This window comes from Dipodomys merriami, unplaced genomic scaffold, assembly GCF_024711535.1.
Source record: "Dipodomys merriami isolate MVZ:Mamm:240054 unplaced genomic scaffold, mDipMer1.0.p SCAF_88, whole genome shotgun sequence".
NCBI lineage: Eukaryota > Metazoa > Chordata > Mammalia > Rodentia > Heteromyidae > Dipodomys > Dipodomys merriami.
In genome coordinates, this window is record NW_027206490.1 from 5035735 (window position 1) to 5057500 (window position 21766).

Here is a 21766-nt window from a genome sequence, read left to right on the forward strand (position 1 = left end):
GCCCGCTTTCCCTTCTGCCCATCCTTGTGCTTTCTGAGGACCTACTTTTTTTCTACTAGACTCCAAGATGTAGTTCTAAATGAATACATCTTTTTAATCATTTTAACACCTTGTTTATTAACTTTTTTAAATTTGTATAGGCTTTCCAAAACATTTTCCCTAAAAACAAATTACTTATTTAAAAGAGATCCTGGCTGGGCGCCGGTGGCTCACGCCTATAATCCTAGCTATTAAGGAGACAGAGATCTGAGGATCAAAGTTCAAAGCCAGCCCAGGCAGGAAAGTCTAAGAGACATTTTATCTCCAATGAACCACCAGAAAACTGAAAGTAGAGCTGTGGCTTAAAATGGTAGAGCACTAGCCTTGAGCAAAGAAGTTCGCAGAAAGTTCCCAAACCCTGAGTTCAAGCCCCATGACTGACCAAAACAAAAACGGATCCTGAAATCAAGTAATCCGGATTATTAATAGCTTCAATACGTGCACCAGTAAATTATCCTACCATTCTCTCATGGCTAAGAAAAGCCATTCTTACCACAATAAAAAAAAAGATCGAATTTACAATTTTCTTTTTTTGAAAACAAATGCAGAAATGAAGATTAATCTTACATTTTTCATATAAAACATTATGCTAAATAAATTCTCTACATTGGCTTTTCTACCTTCTAACAAAACCCAAACCAATTTTAAAACAGAACATTTTTTTCTGATTTAAAATTCTATTCTTTTCCAATTTTCTTTATTAGCATTTAATGTAATTTTGAGAAAAGAGAAATTATTTTTTTTAATTGTATTTTATTTTATTTGAGAACATACTGTACAGAGGGGCTACAATTACATGGGCAGGATAATGCATACATTTCTTACCAAGCATTGCAGCCTCCTCCTTTGTTTACCCTTCACTTCCCTTCCCCGCCTCCCCCCTCCCCCCACCCAATTTTACCCCCCTCCCCCCACCCAAATATACCCCCCTCCCCCCCCCCACACCGACATTGTAAAGCTGGTTTTGACATGACATTTTGTACTTCTCATTGTTGCAACAGGTCCATCTGAATCCTTAAACGACTTGTTTGTCCCCATCTCCTCCACATGTTATACTGACATCAAATATAGTGAAAGCGGGGGTTACACTGTGGGGGAGGGACATACAAAGCAACAAAGAAATAATCTTATAAATGCGTTAGAAACACATGCATGAAAGAAACGAAAACATTAAAATACATATTTAAGGGTTCATTTTCCTAACATCACATTATCTGACCTTTTCTGCTTGACTCATACCTATACTAGATATTGCAAATAAGGGAAACCTATCAAAATTCCTTACGTAAATTATACTAGACATAGAAATACAGAAAAAAATCATAGCACATTATGAATTGTTAGAATATAGTCCAAAGGCTAATAATTTTTAAAATAATTTTTATTGAGATTCAGTGATTACATAAAATTCACAAATTTCACAGTATTGTGGGATAGTAATACTTAAAGTCATGTACACATTTTAACCTTTACAAGGCAAATTGTCATTATCATGGTCTATAAAGTTTGTGAATTCTATAAGTTTTGACAATACAACTATTTCTTCCAAATCGGTTGATATGTACCTTTCTTTCCTTTTGTTTAGTGTAAGCTGCTCCCTCTTTCCCTCTAATTCTCTCCCTTCCATTGCTGCCCTTGAATTCCTTAGTTCATTTTCATTCAATGTCCAATGTAGCTGATGTGCCCCTCTGTTATATAGTCTCCTATTTTCCTCTGATTCTGTGTCCTGCTCCTAGCTCCCCTCAGATGTGCACATATATATGGTAAATATATATGGTACATATATATGGTACATATATATGGTATCTATCTATCTATCTATCTATCTATCTATCTATCTATCTATCTATCTATCTATCTATCTATCTATCTATCTATCTACCATATATAAGGTCGAGAACATGGAGTCATTTAGGAATGATATGACAAATTAAGTAGAGGTCCTTTGTTTCTTGAATCCTGTTTATTTTGTCATATCTCTTTGCATTTTGGATTTAACATTCACATATCAGGAAGCCATGTGCCAATTGTCTCTCTGATCTTGGCTTACCTTGCTTGAAATGATTTATTCTAATTCTATCAATTTCTGGTGAATAACATTATTTTATCCTTTCTAATGCCTGCATATTTCACTGTATGTATGTACTACAAATTTTTGATACATTCATCTGTAATGAGGCATCTGGGTGGTTTCCATATCTTAGCTATTGTGAACAGTGCTGCAATAAACATGGAGGTGCATGTGTCCTTGTATCCTGGTTCCTGTTGCTCAGGGTAGATGCCTAGGAGTGGTATGGCTGGGTCATATGGGAGGTCTATATTTAGCTTTCTGAGGACCCTTCAGACTGCTTTCCAAAGTGGTTGTGTTAGTGTACATTCCCACTAGCAATGCAAGGGTTCCTCTTTCTCCATATACCCTCCAGCATTTGTCATTGGCTGACATTAGGATGTGTTCCATTCTGACTGGTGTAAGGTGGTATCTCAGTGCTTTTATTTGCATTTCCTTTATGGCCAGGGATGATGAACATTTCATGTGTTTCTTTGCCATTTGTATCTCTTCTTCTGAGAAGTTTCTCTTTAGCTGCTTTCCCATTTAATATTTGGTTGTATTCGGGAGGATTTAGTTTCTTGCGTTCCCTGTATATAATGGATATTAGGCCTTTCTCTGATCTATTGCTGGTGAATATTTTTTCCCATTTACTTGGTTATCTTTCTAGTTTGGTTTCTATTTCTTCATCGATGCTGAAATTTTGTTTTAAGATAGTCCCATTCTTCGAGTCTCCAATTTGTTGTGACCCGGGGACTTTGTTCAGGAAGTTCCTGCCTGTGCCTGTAAGTTCAACTGTCTCTCCTACTCTGTCCTGCAATAGTTTCACAGGTTCAGGTTTGATGGGAAGGTCTTCAATTCATTTTGAGTTTATGCTAGTGCATGGAGACAGGTTGGGGTCCTCTTTTAGTTTTGTGCATGTGGCCACCTTGTTTTCCCAGCACCACTAGTTCTTCCACTGTATGTCTTTGGCTCCTTTGTCAAGTGTCAGATGAATATAGGTATGTGATTTTACTTCTGGATCTTCTAGTCTGTTCCATTGCTCTTCGGGTCTGTTTTTGTGCCAATACTAAGCTGTCTTTGTTATTATGGCTCTGTAGAAGAGCTTGAAATCTGGTATCGTGATTTGTCCTTCATTGTTTCTTTTGCCTATAATTGCTTTGGCTATTCTCGGTTGTTTGTAACACAAATCTTTAAAAAAAAGTCTACACAATACTTGAACAGCAAACACATACATGGGAAACAACATCAGTGAAAATCAGTCCTACATTTATAGAAATCTAGATCAGATAACAACAAAACACCAAAGTCTTCTCAAATATATTAATGATAGAAACCAAGCCTAAAATCATCCCTGTGTATATTGTAATCCTTGAAAACAGTATATATTCCATATACTTTTTTCCCATTTCCTTTGTTGTTGTTGTTGTTGTTGTTGTTGTTGTTGTTGTTTTGAGTTTGCATTTTTTGAATCGTAGTCTTCCTAATCTAACCCAGGATACAAACTTGCAATTATCCTGCTTCAGCCTCATAATTACTAGAACAACAGGTGTGAAGCAGCACACCAGGTCTTCTGTATTTTAAAACTTGATGAAAATTAAATAATCTTGTACTCAAGAAGTTTAATTCTTGACAAACTCCAACACAAAATGCAGAAGATTAACATATGGATCATGAAACCTGAGCTGGGTGTCAGTGGCTCACACGTGTAATCGAGCTACTCAGGAGGCTGAGATCTGAGAATTGTGGTTCAAAGACAACCTATGCAGGAAAGTTCGTGAGACCCTTATCTCCAATTAACCACCAGAAAACCAGAGAACACTGCCATTTACATTTGGTAGGAGTATCAGAAGTTGTGTCCTCTCAATGGGTCATGTGAGAAATACGTATGCTACAAAAATAACTGGTCTACACTTTATTCCAGATTAAAGAAGATAGAACACTTCGTGAAATTTGAATGCAAATTAAATAATTTAAAGAATCAGATAATAGTGCTATATCAATATTAATTACTTTAATAATTCTCTCATGGTTTTTGGCAAATACATAAAGTATTTAGGGATAAAGGAACACTCACAAATCTTATTTCTAAATGACAAAGAGAAAACTGTAGAAAAGGAGAGAATGGTAAAGCAAATATGTTAAGAAGTTGATATTCAGGGAATCCAAATGAAGGGTATAAGAGAATACTTTATGTAATTCTTGCCATGTTTTTATAAATCAAATTACTTTAAAAGAAATAAAGAAAAGTCACTTCATTGTCTCATATCCCTGTGCCCCTACCATTACATATGTTATTTCACTTCACAGACAGATTTTCATGTCACAAAAATCTATCTTTTTAAGCCTACCATACTTATTAAAAAAAGAAAAACTGACATGTTCAATTATACTTTTTAAAGTTCCATACTTTTTAAAAATGATGGCAACGATGGTTTCTGCATTTGAACAAAAATTTCATTTTTTCCATAGAATAAAAGTCTGAGTAGAGAAAAAATACATAAACCTTTCAAAAATTTAGTTCTGCTCCAAGAAGCTTTACATATAAAAGTGGCCATTACAGAGAAAATTTGAAATAATCACCAAAAATAAAAAATAAAGTGAGCTTTTCCAGAACTTTCTCTAACCTTGTGAGAGATCCACCAGGTTGTGCATTGCTGTTTTATGTGTCCCTTCTAGTTAGTCACCATATGCACACCACTTCAGATGTGCTGCTCTCTGCTACAGGTCCTTTATTTACTTATTTCTAATTGACTCTAGCAGGGATGAGGTACACTTGACCCATGGGCCCTATAAGGCCTGAAAAATCATTTAGTACATGACAGGTTATAAATATCCAAATAGCGCTTGGTGGAAAATGGTTCCTTACTCCAGCCTTATAAAGCCATGTTCTTTGACTAAGACTTTGTTTCAGACAGGGTCCTAAATGAATTTGGATGGCAGGAAGTCAAAACACTTTGAGAAACTTGACTCCCTGAATACAGAACTATCTTACTAACAGGAGGCATAAGCAAAATAATAACTACGTTTGTAGAAGGCTTTGCTCTGACTCAGGAGACATGGTAGAATGCACCAGTCCTATGCATTACTTCACACCAGAGAACTTTCCAGAGTTTGGTATCATGTATCATATTAGACTTTTCTTCACATGTCTCATGATAGCCTACTTAGCTGATCATAGAATTAAGAATCTGTTTCAATCTATTTAAGAGACAGAATTCATAATGCTAAATCAAAACCCTAATTATATCCCTACTCTAAAATTAGCTCCTTAGTGTAAAACTTCAAAGTAAAATTTTAAAGAATCCAATATACTCACCTGTTTTGGTTTTGTTTTGTTTTGCTGTGCTGGGGCTTGAGTTAAGGACTGTATGCTTGCTACAAAGGCACTCTACTTGAACCATGCCTCCAGTTCCTTTTGATTATTTACTTGTTTATTTTTTTCTGGTGTCAGTATTGGTCCTTACACTCAGGACCTTGAGCTTTTACTTACCTTTTTTTGTTGTTGTTTACAGCTGCTGCTGTATTAGGCCTCAGTTCTAATCTGGCTAATTGGAGAGAAAATATTATGGATTTTACTGCCTGGGCTGACTTCAAACTGTGATCCTCAGATCTTAGCCTTCTGAGTAGCTAGTACTACAGATGTGAGCCACTAGAGTCCAGCTATTTTGTTACTTTTGTATACTTGCTTTTGATTAGGCCAGCCTGGACCGCATATTTATGCTTCCCACATAGGTGAAAGGCATGTACCAGGACACTCAGCTTTTTATAAGTTAAGGTGGTGTCTCGCAAAACAGCTATGTTAACTCGTGTGAAACACTGCACTGTGTGCTTCTCATATTATGGAAAATATTTTTTTCCTTTGCAGTGGAATTAGACATTGATACTAGGGCCTTGTATATTCTAAAGAGCTCTCCCAATGCTCTACTGATAAAGTACATTCCAAGCCCATGGTTAATTTATTATTTATTTATTTTTGTTGTTCATGGGGTTTGAACTCTGGGCCTGGGTGATATCTTTCAGCTCTTCATCTCAAGGCTAGCACTCTACCATTTAAACCATAGCACCACTTCCTGTTTTCTGGTGGTTAATTAGAGATAAGAGTCTCAAGGATTTTCGTGCTTGGGGTTGCCTTTGAACCACGATCCTCATATCTCAGCCTCCTGAGTAGCTAGAATTACAGGCATGAGCCAACAGAACCCAGCTCCACATTTAGTTTTAATTATACAACTGGCCCTGAATCTTGATATAAGGTCATCTCTGAAATACATGAAGATCTTTCAGGTGTCATCTAAAATAATAATGACTTGTTGCCTAAACTATCAAAATGTTCCTAAGATCTGTAATATGGAAAGGTCACAAAGGGTTATGGCTGTTCTGAAAAGTCCTCTGGTTCCCCAACCAACCCAGTTGAGGACTGTACATACATTTCAGCTGAAAACTTCTCAGCTGTAAAGTCGGCCTGCCTCTTGGCCTCAAATGGTCCATATTCCCTGTAGGATCTCTGCTCAGCTCTATTAAGTATCACCTCTTTTCTCCAGCTGTCATTCCAGCATTGTTGCTCCCCTTTTCTAGGAGTCCATTTCTGGCCTGCCAGCAGAAAACCAAAGCAGAGGGCTAAAACACAACATCCATGAAACACTAGGTACAATTCTATAGGTTCCTTAAGATTTCATTTTTCCAAAAACCAGTTGGAATACCACTGGATAAATGGGAATTTCAGGGGAAAAAGTTGCTGATGTTATTTTCTAGAATTTATTCATTTTAATAAAACCTTATTACTATTATGACTTCACTTATGTTTTAGAGAGTATACAATAAACCATATAATTATAGGTATCTTTTTCTTTCTTTTTGTTGTTGCTGTGTTTTGAAATAAGGTCATTACATATGTTTGAGATTAGCCTGGAACTCACAATCATTCTGTATCAAGACTCCTGAGGGTTAAAATCATAGGCATGCACCACACCTGGTTAATTATAGATGACCTCTATTAACACAATTTAATAAACTAACTACATTTCACATTTCAAAAGCAGCTTTATGAAACCATAGTTCTAAACCTCATCCAGGAAAGTAGTACATACCAGTACCTTTGATTGTAGTTTAAAGTACAATATTAGATTGTACTTAACATTGTATTTTAAAAAGATTTTCCTTCCCTTGAATGGGATTTATATATTTGCTATATGTCTCTAGTGTGGGCCTCAACTCAGTTTTCAACTCACTCAAGAAGGTATCTTTTTTTTGTCCATTTGAGAATCCAGCATCCAGGTGAAACAAGGACAAAGTGCTAACCCTCTTTTGTCTTTTCTCTTCTGCTGCTTTAGAATATGCAATCAAATCCTGTATTTTAAGCCATCTAATAAGTTAGTAAATAACTTTTGAACTTTGTCATTTCTTAAACTGTCTTCCAAAATTGTCTTTTTCCCCTTAGATTTAGAAGGGTCCTCAAATATTATTTATAGCTTTTGCTATACTTCTTTGATTTTCCTTAGGAGTAATTACACCACGCTGATAGTACATATAGAAAAATATTAAAATTTATTCAAATAATGGATGTACATCTCATTAAATTCCTCTCATGTATCCACAATAAAAATACAGGCATAGAGCTGGGAATGTGGCTTAGTGGTTGCCTACCATGCAAGATGCCCTGTACCACATAAACAGAACAAGGCAGAAGTGGCACTGTGGCTCAGTGGTAGAACACTACTCTTGAGCAAAAGCAGTTCAGAGACAGTGCCCAGATCCTGAGTTCAAGCCCCAGGACTGGCAAAAATTACAAACTTTAAAAATACAGGGATTTTTTTTCAGTTTTCTCATTATTATTTCCTAACTAAACTTTATACTCTAACACAAATAAGTAAGTACTATCAAGTCTTAAAATAAAAATCCTGTTTGTACATCACGAATATAAAATTATGTAATTACCTTGAATATAAAATGTTTTTGAGTGTCAAATATTGCACAAGGGATTTAAGTTCACTCTATGGCTCTAATATCCTATAATATCAATAACTATTTAAATCTAACTTACATCACTTTATGATATTTTCATAGAGGATTATACTTCTACTGTAGAAACAAATCAGATCAACCAAAATAGAAGGGGTAGTTGAAATCAGGGGGAAAATGTCACTAAGTTGTTAATAAGTTGAGCCAGGCACTGGTGGGTCACACCTGAAACCCAAGCTACTCAGAAGGTCAAAAGCTGAGGATCATGGTTCAAAGCCAGCCTGGCAGAAAATCCATGAGGCTCTTATCTCCAATTGAGCACCAGAAAAACTGAAATTAGCACTGTGGTTCAAAGCGGTAGAGTGCTAGGCTTGAACAGAAGATCTGAGGGACAAAATCCAGATACAGAGCTCAAGCTCCACAACAACAAAACAAAACAAAACAAAACAACAAAAAAAACAAGTTGAAGGTGAGTACTGGTGGCTTATTCCTGTAGTCCTAGCTACATGTAAGAATGGAATTTGAGGAGCAGAGTTGGAAGCCAACTTAGGCACAAAAGTTATGTGATCTCTAAGAAAGCCAGAAGTGGAGCTGTGGCTTCAAGTGGTAGAGCACTAACCATAAGCAAAAGAAAAAGCTAAGGGACAGAGCCCAGGCCTTAAGTTCAATTCCTAGAATTAGCACCTACATAAATAAAGTTAGCAAAGTGAAAAATTAAAAGATTTGCTGTAGATTTTCTATTTGCAACCCATAAGCATTTGTGTTTTACCATTATAGTATCTCCATTCAACTACAGAATTACTTCATTGATTATTCTACCTTCTTTCTGCTATCTCATTTTTAACTATGTCAATTAAACTTGCTTTATAGTAAAGTCATTTCCATCATTTCTGTATGTAAATTGAAGTGTTAAATAGAATTGGCTACTTACTAGGATATTTACCAATATCCTGCAAATACTATATTCTCCCTCTAAATCTCCAAAGACCAAAGCTAATAGTGACAGACATTTTCCCCCCAAATCAGTTGTAAGAGGTCAAAACTGCAATTGAACCCACCTTGCTTTTCCACACTAGAATAGCAGCTTGCATTTCACCAGCCTTTTCCAATAAAAGGCTTGCATTAGCATTGGATCACTGATCTAAACACAAGCTTAGAAAAGGAAAAGAATACAGTAAAATTTCCAGCAAGAGTTCCCATAAAATAGTTGCATTTTGGCTCAAAGGGTTTCTAGGCTCTGAAGAAAGCTGAGGAAAGCGAGCTGAAACAGTCTCTGATGGTTAGAGAATATACTGAGCAAAGGGCCTCTCATAGGTTTCTGTACAGCTTTGGATAGTTTAGTACAGTAAAACTTCCAATTCCACGGGGCAAGCATCTAATTCCCACATTCTGGAGGATTAATGTTTCTGGTGTATGTCAAAAAGTGTATTCCCAAATGCTTGACATTTCTCTATGCTAAGCATTCACTCAATCTTCAGACTAAATTTAAAATGTTTCATTTTGCCTAACATCAACTTATCTGACAGTTTCTGTTTGTCTCAGACATATACTAGTTGTTGCAAATAAAGGAAACCATAGGATCTATGTTTCTTTGGGCCTGGCTTACTTCACTTAATATGAGTTTTGCCAAGCATTTCTATTTCCTAACTAATGGGGCAATGTCATTGTTTCTGATGGAGGCATAGACTTCCATTGTGTATACATACCACATTTTCTTGATCCATTCATCTATTGAGGGGCATCTGGATTGGAACCCCAAGATAAGGATTCAAATGTTTCTTCTTTTCTTTTTTATTATGAGAATACCGTACAGAGGAATTACAATAACATGGGCAAGATAACGAGTACATTTCTTATCAAGCATTGTAGCCTCCTCTTTGTTTCCACTTCCCATCCCTTTCCATACTCCCCCCTCTCCCCACCCGACACTCCCCCCACCCCTCACCAAAGTTGTAAAGTTCGTTTTTTGACATAACGATTAATACATCTCATTATTGCAATGAGTCTACCTGTATCCTTAGTTAAACGATTTGTTTTTTCCCTTCCCCTCCACAAATTATACCAACATCAAATACAGTGAAAGCATGGGTTATACAGACAAGGGACTCATATCTAGAATATACCTAGAACTTAAAAAATTAAATCCCCCAAAACCAAATCTTCAAAGAAACAACTGCCCAATAAATAAGTGGGCTAACGACTTAAAGAGAAACTTCTCTGAAGAGGAAAGGATAGTCAATAGATACATGAAGAAATGTTTTTTTTTTCTCTCCTGCGGTTGTTTCGAACATATTTGTAAGATGATTTCTTTGTTGCTTTTTATGTCCCTCCCCTATGGTATAATCCCTGCTTTCACTGTATTTGATGTTGGTATTGAAAGGTTAAAGTTTTGAGGCAGTGACCACTTGTTGCTTGTTTGTAGCAAAGCAACAAATGGGGCTAAACTGCACTGTTGTGTGCCTTTATAAGACCTGAAAATCCTTAGCTCAGGGCTCTCCTCCTGGGCTCCGCTGTGTCGGAGTTGAAGACGAGGCCCAAGCTGCAGCCTGTTTAAATAAAACAGCTGTAGAATCTGACTCTCGGTGAGAGGTCTATTAGGGATCTAGTAGCCGTGGCAAAAACAGGAAAGGAAGGACAGAAAACATGAAATTGAGCGTGAAAAGAGAGACTGGGTAAAGGAAAAGAGGCCAGACTTGTTGGAATCGCCACTATCACATGCTGAGCATACATGGTTCACAGAGGGCAGCAGTTTCATTTGAGATGGAACAAGATACGCAGGCGCAGCAATCATCACGGACACTGAGATAGTGTGGGCAGAAGCACTCCCCCAGGGAATGTCTGCACAAAGAGCAGAGCTAGTGGCACTAACAAAAGCCCTACAAATGGGAAAATGGAAGAGACTAAACATTTACACAGACAGTCGGTATGCTTTTGCCAACGTGCATGGCCATGGAGCCATTTCCCAAGAGAGGGGGCTGCTGACAGCTGAGGGAAAATATATTAAAAACAAACAAGAAATTTTAAGCCTCGGCTAGATGGGAACCAGCAAATATTGCCATTATGCACTGCCCTGGCTATCAAAACGGAACTGATTCTATAACCAAAGGAAATAACTTGGCCAATCAGGCAGCTAAGGAGTTGGCCCTCCAGCCCAGAGCTGACTCTAGTAGACCCAGGGCCACGAGCTTTGCCTCCTGAGCCTCAGTATCCCCAAGAAGACTTGCAGTGGATAAAGAAAATTCCCATGGCCTATAAACCTCTGGACAGAGAAGGAAAACTGGTGAGGGGAAAGTTATCTTGCTAAAAAGATTGGGGAAGGGGATTCTAAAGAGAATCCATTGCATCCCTCACATGGGAACACGAAGACTGCAGGACATGCTCTAACACTCCAAAGTAAAAATCAACTCATCAAGGACATTGTTAAAAATTGTGAAGCCTCATAGCTAGCAAGATCAATAGAAAACCCACGGATTGGGAGAAGATCTTTACTAGCCATACAACTGACAAGGGTCTCATATCTAAAATATACTTGGAACTCAAAAAATTAAACCCCCCAACAACAAATCCTCAAAGAAACAACTGCCCAATAAATAAGTGGGCAAAAGATTTAAAGAGAAACTTCTCTGAAGAAGAAAGAAGGATGGCCAATAGACACATGAAGAAATGTTCAACATCCCTAGCCATAAAAGAAATGCAAATCAAAACAACATGGAGATATGACCTCACTCCAGTTAGAACGGCAAAAATCAAGAACTCTAACAACAACAGATGCTGGAGGGGATGTGGACAGAAAGGAACTTTACTTCATTGTTGGTGGGAATGTAAACTTGTTCAACCACTTTGGAAAGCAGTATGGAGGTTCCTCAAAAGACTTCACATAGAACTCCCCTATGACCCAGCAATCCCACTTTTGGGCATTTACCCAAATGTATACAAACAAGACCACACTAAAGCTACCAGCACAACTATGTTTATTGCAGCATTATTTACCATAGCTAAGATATGGAACCTACCCTGATGCCCCTCAGTAGATGATTGGATCAAGAAAATGTGGTATATATACACAATGGAATTCTATGCCTCCATCAGAAAGAATGACATTGCCCCATTTGTTAGAAAATGGAAAAACTTGGCAAAAATTATATTAAGTGAAGTAAGCCAGGCCCAAGAAACATAGGTCCCATGGTTTCCCTTATTTGTAATATCTAGTATATATATGAGTCAAGCGGAAAAGGTCAGATAATGTGATGTCAGGAAAATGAACCCTTAGATGTGTATTTTAATGTTTTTTTTCTTCCATGCATGTGTTTCTTACGCATTTATAAGATTATCTCTTTGTTGCTTTGTATGTCCCTCCCCCACAGTATAACCCCTGCTTTCACTATATTTGATGTCAGTATAACTTGTGGAGAAGATGGGGAAAAACCAGTTGTTTAAGGATACAGGTGGACCTGTTGCAACAATGAGAAGTACAAGTTGTCATGTCCAAAACGAGCTTTACAACGTCGGTGTGTGGGGGGGAAGGAATAGGATTGGGATGGGTGGGAGGGGGGAGGCTGGGAAGGGATGTGAAGGGTAAACAAAGGAGGAGGCTGCAATGTTTGGTAAGAAATGTATGCATTATCCTGCCCATGTAATTGTAACTCCTCTGTACAGTATGTTAACAAATAAAATAAAATTAAATTTAAAAAAAATTGTGAAGCCTGTCAGCTCACCAATGTCCCCAATCAACTGGTTACAAAATGAGCTTGCCTCCGTGGAGATAGGCCAGGTGTGTATTGGGAAGTAGACTTCACAGAAATTAAAACTGGAAAATTTGGATATAAATATTTGCTAGTTTTTGTAGACACTTTTTCAGGATGGGTTGAAGCCTACCCAACAAACATGAGACTGTGAAAATCATGGCTAAGAAGATCCTGGAAGAAATCCTACCCAGGTATGTCTTCCCATCCACTGTTGGGACAGATAATGGATGGGCCTTCATCTCAAAAGTAAGTCAGGGAATAGCCACAGCACCTGGGATGGATTAGAATGTGCACTGTGCTTATAGACCCCAGAGTTCAGTGCAGGTAGAAAGAATGAATCAGAAAGGAGACCTTAAATAAATTGGCCTTGGAGACTGGCGCAGATTGGGTATCACTCCTTCCTTTTGCCCCTGTTTAGAATAAGAACTTCACCCTATCAGTTTGGCTTTACTCCTTTTGAAATAATGCATGGACCCCCTCCACCCATTATCCCTAGTCTTCAGACTGAATTGCTTGCTGATTTGGATGATACTGAATTTCTGTGTAAGCTTGACTATTTACAGCTGTTGCATAAGAGTATGTGGCCCCAGCTTAGAGCATTATGATTCTGCTTCTATTCCTACCCCCCATTTGTTTAAACCAGGGGACTGGGTGTTTGTTCGAAGGCACAACTTGAGATCTCTGGAACCACGGTGGAAGGGACCTTACATGGTGCTACTGACTACTCCTCCTGCCCTTGCTGCTTGGATCCACTGCTCCCATGCCAGACCAGCTGAACCCTTTGCCCTGGATGACCGTGGGGAAACATGAGAAGTCTGCAAGCATCCTACCCAACCACTCCGCATACACCTCAAGAAAAGAAAAATAAACTGATTGTTATTGATATTATTGTTTAATATTATGGCTAAGGTCAGAGAGGGACTATACCCGTTCAAGTTCGAGAGGTATTGTAATTTAGTTTTGGCCCAGAGCTACAAGATTGTGTCTCAGGACTATAAGTCAATGGGGGGGAAATGAAGGGTTAAAATTTGGAGGCAGTGACCACTTGTTGCTTGTTTGTAGCAGAGCAATAGGTGGTGATAAACCACCTGGGTGTGTACCTTTATAAGACCTGCACATCCTTAGCTCAGTGCTCTCCTCCTGAGCGCCACTGTGTCAGAGTGTAAGATGAGGCCCAAGCTACAGCCTGTTTAAATAAAACAGCTGTAGAGTTCTTCTTGGTGGGGGTCCTGTGACCTTGGCATAACATGTATAATTTTAAAGGGGAAGGAAAAAAACACATCGTTTAAATAGGGATACAGGTGGACCCATTGCAACAATGAGATTTACAATACATTATGTTGAAAAATGTACTTTACAACTTTGGCAGGGGTGGGGGTGGGGTGGAAAGGGGAAAGGACGGGAATGGGAAACAATGGAGGAGGCAACAAGGCTTCATAAGAAATATACTCATTATCTTGCCCATGTAATTGTAACCCCTCTGTATGGTTTTTTCACAATAAAATAAATAAATAAAATATTTAAGTAGAGAAAATCACAGACCTTCATAACAGGGCTTACAGAAATTTGTGTAGAACTTTAACACTCATTACAGATAAATTTAGTACAGTAACTACATAAATGGAAATTAATGAGGTGCTTTCTTCTATTATGCACCTTGAAAAAAACTACAATGTTATTCTACCTATAAAATTACCTCAAGATTTGTAAATATATATCTCAAAAGCCAGATTGCCTAGACTCTAAATGGACAGAAAAGTTGGTAGTGCACTGTCAGGCAGGAAGTGGACTGCATCCCAGATTATATCACTTAAGTTTTGAAAAAAGAAAAAGCACTGTGCATTTATGTAATTAAATTTGTGTATATAAATTCACAGTGCTGATGTCAGGAAAAATAAAGGGTGTTCATTCAATGTCATACATGTTTAAAATTTCCACCACAGGGTAGGACTATAGTTCATTGATAATGTCCTTTGGCCTGGCTTGCTTGAGGCCCCAAGTTTGATCCTCAATACTATAAGAAAAAAATGACAAAAATTTATTTTAAAATTGAAAACTGTGAAAAATCAGCTTATTAGCAATACTAGCTGCAGTGTCACACTCTTCTAAAGGACACAACATTTTCATTTGTTTAAAAAAATGAAGCTAGACATGAAGTCATGATGGCATGCACTTCTAATCTCAGCTTTGTAGGAAGCATAGGGAGACAGCTATATCTAAAAATTAGTGAGGCCATCAGTTCAAACTATTACAGCAAAAACTACGTAGATCAGTAAATAAATGGAGAATCCTTGCCTCATTTAATTTTATATTTCTCTAATTTGAGAAAAAAAGTAAGGTAAAAGTGCATTATCTCATTTGATTAAGTAAGGTCATACACTTACTGACATACCGAATAGCATTTGGTTTTCAGCATCTTTATTTTACAGACTTTATTTTACAGACTTCTGATTCTCAAGCAACAAATCTTCTCCACACAGATAAAGGTAGAGTCGCGATTTGCACAAGTCAAGGTGCTAGCACTTAAAATTTTCTGACAGGGCATGAACTCACACTTTGTGTGTGTATGTGCACACATGTATATGTGAGTGTGCACGCATGTCCATGCTCAGGCCTGAGCACTGTCCCTCAAGATTTCTGGCTCAGGGTTGTCACTCCACCAATGAACTGCAGCCCCACCATGGTTAACAGGAGGTAAGTGTCTCCTGAACTTTCCTGCCAGGCTGTCTTTGAACCTTGATTCCGTTTTAGCATCCTGAAGACCTAGGAGAACAGGCGTGAGCTTCTGCTGCCTAGAAAGCAGTGGATGAGTCTTGACCAAGCCAGGAATAGGCAAACAAGCTCTGCTAACGATAACAACTACACACCCAAGATCACTACTCAGAACATTGACAACTACACACCTAACTGCAGTACTCAGAACAGTGACAACTGCACACCTAATCTCAATACTCAGAACAGTGACAACCACACTCAAAACTACAATACTCAGAAAACTGAATACAGAACACCAAACCTCAATACTCAGAACAGTGAAAACTACACACATAAGCTCAGTACTCACAACATTGACAACTGCACACCTAAATTCAACATTCAGAAAAGTGACAACTACAAATCTAATCTCAGTAATCAGAACAGTGACAACTGTACAGCTAACATCAATAATTAGAACAGTCAACAGTGACAAATGCACACCTAATCTCACTACTCAGAAAAGTGACAACCACACACCTAACCTCAATACTCAGAACAGTGATGACAGCACACCTAACCCCAACACTCAGAACAGTGACAACTACACACCTAACCTCAACACTCAGAATAGTGACAATTGTACACCTAATCTCAACTCAGAACAGACACAGCTACACACCTAATCTCAATACTCAGAAAAGTGATAATTTCACAGCTAACCCCAGTACTCAGAACAGTGAAAAATACACACCCAACCTCAATACTCAGAACAGTGAAAACTACATAGCTATACTCAATACTCAGAATCGTGACAACCACACTACTAACTTCAATACTCAGAACACTGACAACAGCACACCAAACCTCAATACTCAGAAGTGACAAATATACACATGAACTCACTACTCAAAACAGTGGCAATTACACACCTCATTTCAACACTAAAAACAGTGACAACCAAACACATAACCTCAGTACTCAGAACAGTGACACCTGCACACCTAACATCAATACTCAGAACAGTCAAAACAGTAACAAATGCACATCTAATCTCAATACTCAGACTAGTGACAACTGCACACCTAACTTGAATACTCAGAACAGTGACAACAGAACACCTAAACTCAACACTCAGAATGGTGACAACTACACATCTAACCTCAACACTCAGAGCAGTGACAACTACACTCCTAACCCCAGTACTCTGAACAGTGACAACCACACACCTAACATCAATACTCAGAACAATGACAATAGCACACCTAACCTCAGTACTCAGATCAGTGACAACTGCATATCTCAAACACTCAGAAAAGTGACATCCACACACCTAACTTCAAAACTCAGAACAGTGACAACTGCACACCTAACATCAATATCAGAACAGTCAGAACAATGACAACTGCACACCTAACCTCACTACTCAGAACAGTGACAGCTATATACCTAACCTCAGCACTCAGAACTGTGACAACCACACACCTAACTTAAATACACACAAAAGCAACAACTGTACATCTAACTTCAGTCATCAGAATAGTGACAACTACATACCTAAACTCAATACTCAGAACAGTGACAAATACACACCTAACCTCAGTTTTCTGAACAGTGACAACTACCACATAACCTCAGTACTCAGAACAGTGACAACCGCACACCTAACCTCGACTCAGACCAGAGATAACTACCCACCTAATCTCAGTCAGAACAGTAACAACTACACACCTAACCTCAACACTCAGAATAGTGACAACTACACATTTAACCTCAGTACTCAGAACAGTGACAACTACACACCTAACTTCATTTCTCAGAAAAGTGACAACCACATACCTAACCTCAATACTCAGAACAGTTACAATTGCACATCTAACCTCAACACCTAGAACAGTGACAACCACACAGCTAACCTCAACAATCAGAAGAGTGACAACCACACACCTCACCTCATGAAAACCACTCGCCTCACTCAGCACTCAGGGAAGAAGTGGGAGGCAGGTGCAGATGCCTCAGGCCAGGGCGGGTCAGGTGGAAGTGTTTTCTGAGGTGCCCTTCCTCTTCCTGCACCAGGCCATGGTCTGATGAGGCAGGAGACATCTAGAAGCTTGGAGGTGCCAGGGTTAGGAACGCCTGTCTTAGAGCAGTCAGGGGTGATTCAGGAATGCAAGTGCAGCCAGGCCAGCGCCAGTTAGAGAAAGGCAACCCCACCCCCTGTCCTCTGTGGCCCCCCACCGGCCACCCCCTTCCCTTCATGCTGGTAGCACCAGCCCGCTCCAGACTTGCTTGCTGGCTCGGTGGCACCCCAGGACCACCTGGGGCGCCAGCCAGGCTCCCCGTTTCATAGGCTCCCACCTTCCTGGCCAAGAGCACTCTTGGCACATGAAATGCCTCCAGGGCGCTCATCCTCGCTGCACACAGTGCCTTGGTCTCATGCCGAGGATCTAGGCAGCTGGCCTGGTTGTCCTGCACCCGGTGCCCTTCCTCTCCTCTCCTACCCATGTACCTGGTGGCTGAGGGCCTGGGCTGTCCTGCCAAGGCTCACCGGGCACCGGGAGGCTCTTGAGCTCCTTCTGAGACTCCCTGTGGCTGCCGCCAGCGTCCGGCCTGGGAACCTAAGTTCCTGTGTAGCTCCACCGGAGCTGCAGCCACCATGGCGGTCTTGTCTTGCTTGCGGCTATGCAGCTGCTGCTGCTGGCGAGAGCGATTGGCATCGCACAGGATGTGGAACTGGTCCTACTCACCTTCCAGCAGCTGGTAGAAGCGGTTGGCCACGACCCAGCAAAAGCTCTCCTGCATAGAATCGCTGGTGGTTGTCACAGGGCACCAGAACACCCTTATCCAGCTTTGGTCACTGCAGGTCTAGGCTGGCAGCCCACACAAGCAACACTCAGCACATCCTGTGGCAAGGACCCATTCCGCCTGCCTCCTCCCTCTCTGCTGGGCTCTGTCCAGTCCCTCCAAGCACCTGCCCCTGCCACTGCTGCTACCGCTGCCTACCCAACCGCAGTGAGACAGCCAATCAGCACCCAGAGACATTCCCCTTTCCCAACCGGCGAGCCAGAGAGCCCAATCACAGGCCGGTGGCTGTTACTTCACTTGACCTCTGCACCCCACCCCCGGCCCATTCCGGAGAGATGGGGCCAGAGGTGAAACCACAACAGATGGACGCAGGTGACTTGCACTGCCAACCAGGGGGTCAGTCTTGGCTATCCTGTAACCGCATGGAATTGGGGTACTTTCCATGTCTGCCACACTTCTGTTAAGGTTACACATTAACATAGCCATTCAACAGCCATGTACTTAGCATTTAGTGTGTTGTTGAAGAAGCACCAGCTGCTTCTTGTTATGGACTTTAGACCTTAGTCTGCATACTGAGAAAAAAGAAGGAATCCTTTCTAACTTCCAGTCCAAGGTTCTACCTTGAAGATGTGATTCCTAGTGCAAGGAAATAGCCATGAGGACATGACTCCCAGCACAAGTGCAAGGATCTAATCATGAGGTCGTGACTCCCAGTGCAAGGATTTGACCATGAGGATGTTATTCCCAGTGCAAGTGTCTGACCATGAGGATGTGACTTCTAGTGAAAGGGTCTGACCATGAGAATGTGACTCCTAATGCACGAATGTGACCATGAGGATGTGACTCCAAGTGCTAGTGTCTAGCCATGACGATGTGACTCCTAGTGCAAGGGTCTGAGCATGAGGACATGACTTCTAGTACAAGAATCTGACCATCAAGATGTGATTCCTAGTGCAAGGGTCTTACCATGAGGATGCGTGGGAAAGCTTTCCTTTGGAAATGAAGGTTAAGGTGAAAGGGAAAAGTGATAAGGGGCAGATGAAGACGTCTTGAGGTGGGATGGAGTGCAAACCTTATTAAGCTCAAAGGAAAGCAGTGTGACTGGGACTAGAAGGATTAGACAAAGACCTAATTTTAGTCTTTCTTCCAGGAGCAGTGCCTTAAACACAACCAATTTATATTTGAAAGGACCACTCTAACTGTGCTGTGAAGAAACTACAGTGGATTATCCAGGGAAGAACTGATGAGGTCACTTGGACTTAGGATGGTAGCAGTGGATATAAGTAAGAGTGACTAGATCAGCAGGACTTGGGACTGTGTTTGGTATGGATGATAAAGCTGATGTGACGATTCTTTTGCTGGCATGGGCATCTGAAATGGGAATGCTTGTCACAACTAAATACAACACTGGGAAGGGACCATGAGTTTCATCTTGGGCAAGTTGAGGTTGGTGATTGGATAGTTTTGTTTGTCATTTCAGACATTCAGTTAAGGCCTGGAGCTCAGAACAGATGGGTTTCTTTCAGGAAATCTTTCCCACATACTAGTGGCTGCCCCATCTTACAGACATCACTTTCTCTTACATTTTGGATTTTGTTCAGGTATCAGGTAACTGTGGACCACAGGGGAAACAGGGCCCCTTCCAGCCTCAACCTTCATTAATCTTACATCATTCATTGTAATTCCATTTCTTTGCCAGCAACTGCTGAGGAATAGGTTGCCTTGAATATCTGGCAGAGCAGATTGGAGGGGGAAAATTCAGGGCAAGCTTTTCTTATACGTAAAAAGAAATTGAAGCTGGGTACGGGTGGTATGCCTAGCATCCTAACTACTGAGAAGACTAATATGTCAGGATCGTGGTTCAAAACCATCCTGGGCAGACAAGTCTGGAAAAAACTCTTCTCTCCAACTAACCCTTCATTGCAACTACACATATGGAGAAAGCCTAGATCCTGAATTTTTTGGTACTTCCAACTTAACCCACTTGGGAACCTCCCTACCTCCCTACTTGTCATTAAATAAGTTCACCAATAAAATAAAGTGGGAAAAAGATAATATGGACAGAAGGCGTGTTTCATTTTTTACTTTTTTGTGGTCATGGGGCTTGAATGCAGGGCCTGCTTGCTGCCCTGAGCTTTTTTCTCTCATGGTTAGTGCTCTACCAGTTTGAGCCATACTGGCACTCCTAGCTTTCTGGTGGTTAATCGGAGATAAGAATCTCATAGACTGGGGTTGGGAAGGTGGCTCAGTGGTAGAGCACTTGCCTTGCATGCATGAGGCCCTGGGTTCAATTCGTCAGCACCACATAAGCAAAAAGACAAAAGCAGGAAGTGGCACTGTGGCTTAAGTGGTAGAGCACTAGCCTTGAGCTGAAGAGCTGAGGGACAGTGCCCAGGCCCAGAGTTCAGGCCCCATGACCGCACCAAAAAAAAAAAAGAATCTCATATCTCAGCCTTATGATTAGTATTACAGAAGTGAGCCACTGCCTTCTGGTTGGACAAAAGGTTTTGATAAATGCAGTGACATAGTTAACCTCCCAAACACTGTATTAACTAAAAGAAGCCAGAGGTAAAAGGCCATTTATTGTATGATTCCACTGATATAAAATATGTGTAGAACAGGCAAATCCATAGAGACAGAGTAGATTGGTGCTAACAGGAATTAGGAGCAATGTAATGTTGGAGAATTACTCCTTAATAGGTCTTCTGTAAGGTAATAAAAATACTCCAGAAATAATGCAACAGTAACACAAAATTGTGAATTGCTAAATGTCACTGATTTACACATTTCACATTGTGAAAATAATAATTTTTAACCACAACTTAAGGAGAAAATGTACTTTGTACCCAGATCAAGATTTGAACTCTGTCCTGCCACCCATTAACTCTGTGATTTTGGACACGTATTTCTTGGCCTTGTTTTCTCATCCATAAAATGGAGACATCACAGTCCCTACCTCCAAGGGCTACTTTGAAGTTGGAATGAGATCATTCATATACAGTGATCAGCACAGTGCCATCACATAATAACTCATCATGAGAAGTCTTGTTATTAAATGTTATTAGTGTCATTCATCATCGATCACATAATTTTCAGTCAGACTTAATAGCAGATAGAGTCATCTTAAATTTTCTTAAGATTTGTTTTTGTTTCTGTTTTGGGGCTTGATCATAGAGCCCGAGCGCTGTCGCTGGACCTCTTTGTGCTCAAGATTAGTGTTCTACCACTTGAGACACAACTCTATTCCCAGTTTTTGAGTGTCTAATTGGAGATAAAAATCTCATGGGGACTTTTCTGCCCATCCAGCGTCAAATCTCAATCCTCAGACGTCAGCCTCATGAGTAGCTAAGATTAGAGGTGTGAGCCACCAGCACCCAAATTCTGAAGTTTTCTTTTTTGAATTGTGCTGATACTGGGTCTTGAATTCAGGTCCTCTCATTCTTGCTTTGCTTTTTTTTGTGAAGTTTGACATTCTACC

General features: G+C 40.0%; 1 protein-coding gene across 8 annotated transcripts in view; it reads right to left on the minus strand.

Annotated features, from left to right (window-relative positions):
• Positions 1 to 18432, minus strand: part of LOC138820405 (intracellular hyaluronan-binding protein 4-like) — a 56370-nt gene extending 37938 nt beyond the window's left edge. For 4 of the 8 annotated variants that reach the window (XR_011369862.1, XR_011369860.1, XR_011369859.1 and 1 more), the window contains exons 1-3: positions 18231 to 18432; positions 6514 to 6676; positions 5580 to 5630 (exon numbers count right to left, since the gene is read on the minus strand). Coding sequence is in view for 2 of the 8 variants with exons in the window: in XM_070012059.1 (XP_069868160.1) it covers positions 1055 to 1127; positions 5580 to 5630; positions 6514 to 6676; positions 18231 to 18285 (342 nt within the window). In the remaining 6 variants the exon portion in view is untranslated. Of the gene's footprint in view, positions 1 to 989; positions 1128 to 4608; positions 5635 to 6513; positions 6677 to 18230 lie in introns of those variants that run through there. The other 4 variants (XM_070012059.1, XM_070012061.1, XR_011369864.1 and 1 more) reach the window with 4 other exon arrangements.
• Positions 18433 to 21766: the final 3334 nt, after the last annotated feature.